Source organism: Lactuca virosa, chromosome 9 (assembly GCF_052849685.1).
Source record: "Lactuca virosa cultivar CGN04683 chromosome 9, Lactuca_virosa_CGN04683_v6, whole genome shotgun sequence".
In the NCBI taxonomy this organism is placed as follows: Eukaryota; Viridiplantae; Streptophyta; class Magnoliopsida; order Asterales; family Asteraceae; genus Lactuca; species Lactuca virosa.
The window spans coordinates 41,345,053-41,354,346 of NC_136434.1; the positions used below are offsets into that span (position 1 = coordinate 41,345,053).

General features: G+C 36.2%; 1 protein-coding gene across 1 annotated transcript; it reads left to right on the forward strand.

Moving 5' to 3' along the window:
• Positions 1 to 7,384: 7,384 nt before the first annotated feature.
• Positions 7,385 to 7,810, forward strand: LOC145139167 (putative transcriptional regulator RABBIT EARS). The gene has a single exon (XM_079073089.1). It carries the CDS (start codon positions 7,385 to 7,387, stop codon positions 7,808 to 7,810), a length of 426 nt encoding a protein of 141 aa, XP_078929215.1.
• Positions 7,811 to 9,294: the final 1,484 nt, after the last annotated feature.

Below are 9,294 nucleotides of genomic sequence, written 5' to 3' on the forward strand. Positions count from 1 at the left end.
AGCGGCTTTGTAGTGCTCAGTTGGCGTTGTAAAGGATTTGATTAGGTCCCTTCAAGGCAATGGAATGAGATGGGTATCTTCAGGCCCGAAGTGTTGGGCAGATGATGTGATAATGACAAGGTCGATGTGATATCGGGAGCATTCCAGTCATGGACTGTGGAACTAGGGATCATGATTGTTTATTCTTCTTTTGGTAGTACTTTCGGTGTTGACGCGCTAATGGGAGTCGGGCGAGTCACAAGTCTGTTGGTTAGTTAAAGGGAGCTGTAAGGGTTGTGGGGAGTATCAGTCAGGTATCAAAAAGTCTATGTGGGAGGCATGCATTATAATTCCGGTTGTTCGCAAGCTGTCATTAGGGTTCGAATTTTCAAGTTGGAAATTGCTTATAAGGTCGCAAGTCATAAAGGTCTTTATGAATGTCTCGAGTGGTTGTTCGGGTGGGGTTACACCTAAGCCGACAAGAGTGGATGTAACGCGGGAATTCTTGGTTTGATTATCTTTTCTCAGCGAAGCAGTGATTGGGAATGGCATAGCAGGGAGTCCGAAGACCTAGTAACCAGATAAAAATATTTATTTTTCGCAGAACAAATCGATTCCATCTAGTAACTACACCCAAATAAGGAAGATTTATCTCATCAATATGATGCCTAATATCCCTGACCGAGAAGTCCGAAGATCCATTCAAGCACCATCGCCACTTATCCGACTATTCCGTCAAAGTAATGTTTTGTAACACATCTACTAAACTCGAAAATTGAGATTCCAAAGCACCTCCTGTGAAGTTTCTAAGCCAATCCCATTTACCCAGCTTTTCATAACAGTGCGGTGAGGAATAGGATCAAGATAAACAGGCATTAGTGATAGTGGCGGACATGTATGGGGTATTTGGGGTTCCAAGCTACTGCTCCAATTTAGTCCGTTAGTGTAAAAAAATTCTATATAGGTGCAACAGCTGTAAATATAAGTGTCATTAGTCAAAAAAAATGATATGGTATACTTAATGTACTAATACTTTTAATTTTTTTATGTTATTATATTTGGACGAAAAAAAAATTATGTCACTGTTATCAAAATTTTTGCATCTGCCACTGATTGGTGACCTACAAACCGGTTAGAGTTGGTGTCATTTCCCCATTTAATAGGTAAATTACAAATTTAATGACATATTTAAAAATACTTATAGTCGCACGTTATTGATTGTGCTAAAGTAGACAATATTTGTTAGATTACTCGATTTCTCTTGTAGTGATTTACATAATTAAAAGTAATTATATTTGCACGTTATTTGTAATCTGATAAATATCCCATGCCAAATTGTTCTCAAGTATCTACAACATTAAAGATCATTTATAAGTTGTGATATATAATATTGAATCATGAATATATTATTTTTATTGTTTAAATATACCACTCTGAAATCATACACAATATATATTATATTTATTTTATATCGAAAAGATCTCTTATATTTAACATACAAAATAAAATTTGATAAATAAATAGATTCTTTTCATATATATATATATATATATATATATATATATATATATATATATATATATATATATATATATATGTATATATAAAAGTTCCATGCCAACTTACAATATACAGTAAACCCTAATATTTTCATAACTCATCAGTTGACCACCATCTCTATCGGCCCTGGTTTCTCTCTCTCCAGCTCTGGTGTCGTCAACCAAGTCGGTCAATCCCAGAATACATCAACGACGCAATAAGCTCCACCACCACTGTCGAAGAACAACATCAAGAAAGTCGACCATTCGTGTGTAGTTTTTGCAATAACGACTTCTGCAATGCACGAGCACTTGGAGGCCATATGAAAATCCACCGCAAGCAAAAAGCTACGGCGCCGACCTTCTCACAACCACCAAACACCGCCACCCCCACCACCCCAATCAATCCCTTTACAAATTCTGCTCAAGGGAGAAACAAACCACGTCGATTTATCGGGGATGGCTCGTGTGATTCAAGAAATAACCATCAAGAAAATGTAATGATAGATCCTACGTCACCGACGCATGAAATAGATGTTGATCTCAGGTTAGGACAATCTGAATCATCGGGGAGCAAGATTACTACTACTAGAAAATTCTTATAACAAATTCAAAATAGATGTTTTTTGTGGGAGTTTTTACTTATATTTTTTTGTCAATAATTCTAAAGTTTACATGGAATATATATGGAATTAACTTCTTTCTTCCGGCCAGTTAATATCGTTGTGTTTGTAGGGTTTAAACTTGATAAACCACTTGCTTTGATTTAAAGCTAGTGCCAAAATTAAGAAAGAAAAAAAACAATTTAAGGAAAATTATTGCTTAAATCTTAAGCTCTCTTATTTATTTAATTATTTAGTTTTTTGAAGAAGAACTTTTATCAAAGAGAAGCTAGTGATACGCAAGTGTTGCACTATTTTGGTAATTTTTTTCGGGTAGTCACGCCAGTTACACCAATTAATCGTAGCACCCATTCTAGCACTACATTTGATCCGGTTGAACACGATGATTTTAATCGTGCTTGCTATATCCTTACACCTCCTCACCTTGGTTCCGAAGATAATCTCATTCCGTTGATTCCATATGACCCATATGAAAGCCAAGAGGATAGTCATGATGCCTAAGCGCGCTTTGTTGTTAATATTTGAGTTGTTGGGAGCCTTAGACTTGTCAACAAGTATTACTTAGGCAACAATTAAAGACTCCTAAGTTCACTCTAATTCAAACTTTCTTTAATATGGATACATTCTCCCCTTAATCCAAAATTCTTCAATGCTTTTACCCCAACTAACTTACATATTTCTTCAAACTTAACTTTATTCATTGGCTTAATTAAGTTATCAGCTTTATATATGTTCATTTGTACTCACATGCTTCACCACAACATCATCCATTTCTATACACTCACGGATGAAATGAGATATTGTGTCAGTGTGTTTGCTATTCCAATGAATAACCAGATTTTTATCAAATCTAGTGCCGACTTGTTATCCACATCACATTTATTTCAAATGGACCAATGTTCTTTCTAGTTAACACACCATGTAGTAGAACAATTCGATAATTTATATAAATTTGTGAATTCTACAATAATTTATATAAATTTGGTTATTTTTTTGAAAAATAGAGAAAAAGTCATTAGCACAGTTAAGTTTTGTGCATGTCCCGAATTTGGTCATTTATGTTTTTTTTTGTGCAATAGATTATTATACATGTAAAATCGATATCAAATAAACCATTACATTTTTCAAGCCGACTTTGCATTCCATTAACGCCCACTTTGCATTTAATTAAATAAATATGTAAAAAAACTAAAGTTAAAGTATGCAGGCCAACGTTCTTTAATTAACGTATCAATGAATATAAGTAGGGGTGACAATCCCAACCCGAACCCGTCAATCCAACTCGAACATAACCCAATAAATAGCAAGTTGGGTTGAGATTTCAAATTCATTTACTTAAATAGGTCAACCCGTCTAACACGTTTAAATAAATGGGTTGAGTTAGAGTTGAAATTCCTAACCCGTTTACAACACGTCAACCGCTTAAAATTTTTAAATCTTTTTTAATTTATATTTATTTACTATTATTATTTGTTGATCACTATATTTTGATTATTTAATATTAATCAAAACGCTTGCTTCAGTAACCGTTACTGAAATTCGAGTTGGTAAAAGTAATATTCAACTTACGTAGAATTTAGAAATTAAAATTTATAATGTTTATGCTAATAGCCACTTATTTGTGTTTGTGTTAAGTTATTGTTGTATAATTTTTAAACCTAAACAATTATTATAGCTTTTAAGTTGTATGTAATTTTATTTGATTGATTATTTTATTTTTAAGGGTTTTTTTTGGTGAAATTTTAAATAGGTCAATCCAGGTTCAACCTGTTTAGTAAATAGGTTGGGTTGAAAAAACAATAAATAGGTCAACCCGATTTCAACCCATTTACTAAAATGGTTAGGTTGGATTAGGAATTCTCAACTCGTTTACTTAAACAGATTGGATTGGGTAGAGATTTTTAACCCATTTAATTAAACATGTCAACCCGTTTATGACCCAACCCAACCCATTGCCACCCCTAAATGTAAGATATGAGATTCATTTCATAAAGTAATGATTTTTTTTTCTTTTGTTATGAAAGAGGTGAAGATCGAACGAAGCTTGAGTCAAGAGGCTTTGCCTGTGAGAATAGTTTTTTTTAAAAGGAAGTAAATATTATAAAAAACCAACTAGCAAGAAGCTAGAAAATTACATAAATAACATAGGATTTTGAGACCAGTTTAATCAGTTAATAGAGACTTTCCTATTCCTATTAACGAACCAATCAAATGAGTTATCAACAATCAGCTCCTTAATAGTCCTCTTCCCAAGGTTTCCATTATTAAACATCACAACATTCCTCAATTTCTATATAGCCCAACACGTAATCATATAAATGGCATCCAACCCGACTCTCTTGTTCCGAGAAACATTAACGGAATATGCCCAACACAAAATGCCACATCGGGAGCTACAAATCAAGCCAACCAGAAATAAAGTTCCAAGTTTTAGTCGCGACTTCACATCTAAAAAACAAATGCTCCAAATTTTCAACATAACCATTGCAAATCGGACACATGATGGTAGGAATCTCGATGCCTTTCTTTGAAAAGTTCAACTTTGTAGGGAGTCGATCCAAACGAAGCCTCCAGATAAAAATATTTATTTTTGGCGGAACAAATCGATTCCATCTAATAACCACACCCAAATAAGGAAGATTTATCTCATCAATATGATGCCTAATATCCCTGACCGAGAAGTCCAAAGATCCATTCAAGCACCATCGCCACTTATCCACTCTTCTGTCAAAGTAATGTTTTGTAACATGTCTACTAAACTCGAAAATTGAGATTCTAAAGCACTTCACGTAAAGTTTCTAAGACAATCCCATTTACCCAGCTTTTCATAACACTTTTCATAACAGTGCAATGAGGAGTAGGATCAAGATAAACAGGCGATGAAATCTAGCTATCTTTAAAAGGAGTATTACATACGCACGTGTCAAACCAGAACCGAGTATGGTCACCTCTACCCGCCACCTTAGAACAATTTATCATTTGCTATTTGTGTTATGAACAAGTTGTGAAAATCGACAGAGCAAAATCCAATTCCACCTTCAGTCGTCGCATCTGAACGACACGCTGAGCACCGGAAACACCACCTCAGCCGTCCGACCTTGCCATCCAAAATCCAAGTCCACCTTTAGTCGTCCACCAAATTACGACCATAATCACCAACACCCGCCGTGGATCTTCTCAATCGGCGGACACACCGGAATCCTATTCCACGAATTCAACCAAAACATCATTCCTTTATCCATCACTTCTCACCTTTTCAGATCTCACATCCACTTCATCGTTGTTGATCACAAACCTTCATTCCTTCATAAATCCAAGCACGTCTTTCCACGCCTCACCGATCATGAAATCATAAATCCAACAACTGATTCAAGCATCGATTGCTTTCCGCTTCCGAGGGGGAGACATCAAAAACAGGGGTGTGGCTACTTTGCATCAAGGTGGGTCCTAGAAACCACCTATTTTTATTAATAATAAATAGGAAGTATATATGAAAAACAATAGGGACCTATCTTATTAGTTTTAAATGACCTACCTTAATACATTATAATCTTTGGCAAAATAAATTATCCGCCCATATTTTATAGATTAGTCAAATGCATGAATTCACTTTAAATTAATCCATTAGATGATAACCCAATCCATTTGAAATTAAACAAAAAAGAAGAAAAAAAGCCTCACGAAACGTCGCTTGAAGATCGTGATCACTAATTGACATTCTAAACGATGCACGCCTCATCAATTTTCCACCGACATGATCGATCGATTTCACCTTCCGCCGCCATACGACCCCAATCGCCACTACTAATATTTTTTACTTTTTCATATTTTGGTTTTTATTTACATAAGGAACTACGTGGTTTTTTGTTTTAGATTCGCCACCGATCATAAACTACGTTTTTTAGGGATAGAGAGAGGTCGAAAAATTAGATGTTCAGTTTAGTAGAAGTTACCGTTTTCGGTGGTTACAAAGATTGATAACTCGCCATGGTGAGCTTGGGGGTCGTCTTAAATGGTGACATATTCTCCCATCCCGTCAACTTTACAACTAAGAAGGTTGGGTCGAGGTTTGCTACGGTGGCAGAGGCGAAGGACTTGACGATTGAGAAAATGGGTTCAGGTTCAAGATTTGAAACAATGATATGTGATGGTGGCAGGCAGACGATGATGGTGGTATCGGTTTGCAGATCTAGATCTAGGTGGACAGTGATGGTGGTAGGCGGACGATGGTGGGTTTATTAACCGAGCGGTGGGTTTGTTGAATTTTTCTGGTTTCGTTTGTTAGATTAACTGAGATGGATCGATTGCCAAAGGTAGAATCGAGACAAGAAGTCTTTGTTAATAAATGCCACATCACATATGTAACATAGGCGTAATAATTTGTAAACTTATTGTTTTCATGTCATCGGTACCACATACGCATTGGTGATAGTGGCGGACATGTATGGGGTATTTGGGGTCTGAGGCCACTGCTCCGTTTTAGCCCGTTAGTGTAAAAAAATTTCTATATAGGAGCAACAACTTTAAATATAAGTGTCATTAGTCCAAAAAAAATGACATGGTATACTTAATGTACTAACACTTTTAATTTTTTTATGTTATTATATTTGGACGAAAAAAATTATGCCACTGCTTTGATAATTTTTGCGTCCGCCACTAATTGGTAACCTACAAACCGGTTAGAGCTAGTGTCATTTCCCCGTTTAACAGGTAAATTACAAATTTAATGACGTATTTAAAAATACTTATAGTTGCAGGTTCATGATTGTGCTAAAGCAGACAATATTTGTTAGAATACTCAATTTCTCTTGTAGTGATTTGCATATTTAAAAGTACTTATATTTGCACGTTATTTGTAATGTGATAGATATCCCATGCCAAATTGTTCTCAAGTATCTACGACATTAAAGATCATTTATAAGTTGTGATATATAATATTGAATCGTGGATCTATTATTTTTATTGTTTAAACATACCACTCTGAAATCATACACAGTATATATTATATTTATTTTATATCAAAAAGATCCCTTATATTTAACATACAAAATAAAATTTGATAAAGAAATAGATTCTTTCGAACACTTCGGAAAGAATCTAAGCTGATATTTATATATATAAGTTACATGCCAACTTACAATATACAGTAAACCCTAATATTTTCATAACTAATATTTTCATAACTCATAAGCTGACCACCATCTCTATCCGCCCTGGTTTATCTCTCTTGCTCTGTTGTCGTCGATGGAACCAAGTCAGTCGATCCCAGAATACCTCAACGACGCAATAAGCTCCACCACCGTCGAAGAACAACATCAAGAAAGTCGACCATTTGTGTGCAGTTTTTGCAATAACGGCTTCTGCAATGCACGAGCACTTGGAGGCCATATGAAAATCCACCGCAAGCAAAAAGCTACGGCGCCGACCTTCTCACCACCACCAAACACCGCCACCCCCACCACCCCAATCAACCCCTTTACAAATTCTGCTCAAGGGAGAAACAAACCACGTCGATTTGTCGGGGATGTCTCGTGTGATTCAAGAAATAACCATCAAGAAAATGTAATGATAGATCATACGTCACCGACGCATGAAATAGATGTTGATCTCAGGTTAGGACAATATGAATCGTCGGGGAGCAAGATTACTACTACTAGAAAATTCTTCTAACAAATTCAAACTAAATGTTTTTGTGGGGGGGGGGGGGGGGGGGGGTTTACTTATATTTTTTTGTCAATAATTCTAATGTTTACATGGAATATATATGGAATTAACTTCTTTCTTCCGGCCAGTTCATATCGTTGTGTTTGTAGGGTTTAAACTTGATAAACCATATGCTTTGATTTAAAGCTAATACCGAAATTAAGAAAGAAAAAAACAAATTAAGGAAAATTATTGCTTAAATCTTAAGCTCTGTTATTTATTTATTTATTTATTTAGTTTTTTGAACAAGAACTTTTATTAAAGAGAAGCTAGCGAGACGCTAGTATTACATGATTTTGGTACATTTTTTTCGGGTAGTCACACCAGTTAGACCAGTTAATCGTAGCACCCATTCTAGCCCTATACTTGATCCAGTTGAACGCGATGATTTTAATCTTGCTTACTATATCCTTACAACTCCTCACCTTGGTTCCGAAGATAATCTCATTCCGGTGATTCCGTATGACCGATATGCAGGGCCAGTCCAGACGGTGGGCAACCCGGGCGACCGCCCAGGGCCCACGTCTCCAGGGGGCCTAAATTTTCTGGCCTATATAATGTTATAAATATAAAAAAAAAATATTGTCTAAATGATTGTTAGGGCCTAAAGTTGGTTCAAACTCAAATTAGTTCAAAAGATAAACAATTTGGATTGCTTGTTATTGCTAATTGAACACGTCTATAGTAAAGGATTATCTAAGCCTTCTGTCAAGTAAAGGTGTTCTACAGTAACGAATGACCAGTGATTTTGTTCCTAGTAAAAGCAACAAGATAATCACGGGTTGGAAGTTTTTTGATTAGTTCGGAATGCAAGTGAATGGAAATAGCAGTGGTTCAGTATGGGCGGTCTGTCGGGGAGTCAGAAAAGTTCAAGATCTCAAATTTCGGAAAGAGAATGAGTGGTTTTATATAGGGGATTGATTTAAGTTGAGAAATGATTTGTTCTTCGTCGGGTTTTGGGAGCTCTGCTAAGGTTGGGTTCGGTTGCCTTTGGGAAGGTCGTTGGATGCCCGAGGTTGTGGTTGAGTTGCTCAGGCTGTCTGGCGTGTATGGGATAGTAAGGAATGATTTCGAGGACGAAATCTAATTTAATTGGGGGAGATTTGTAACATCTGTTTCCTTGGATGAACCAAATTAAGGTTTCGTAGGGTCAAAAGGTTAGATTTTGGTGAAAAATGGGTCCTCATGATGTAAGGCGTGGAGGCTCACGACGTGAGGAGGGCCGCATGAAGATTCTATCTGGGACTGAGCTCACGACGTAAGCAATAAGAGCTCACGACGTGAGGAGCACTGCAGCCCAATCCCACCAATTTTAGGGTTTCCCACGTATTTAAGCCCCTTTATATCGGTTTTAGGTTTCATTTCTCAGCCTCCACCTTCCCCTAACTCGGAAAGCCCTAACCCTAATCCATCTTGGTATTTTGGATCCATTTTAGTCTTTTCGTGGCTAG

Excerpts from the sequence above, each read along its gene's own strand:
- LOC145139167 (XM_079073089.1), top strand. The coding sequence starts at position 7,385 with ATGGAACCAAGTCAGTCGATCCCAGAATACCTCAACGACGCAATAAGC.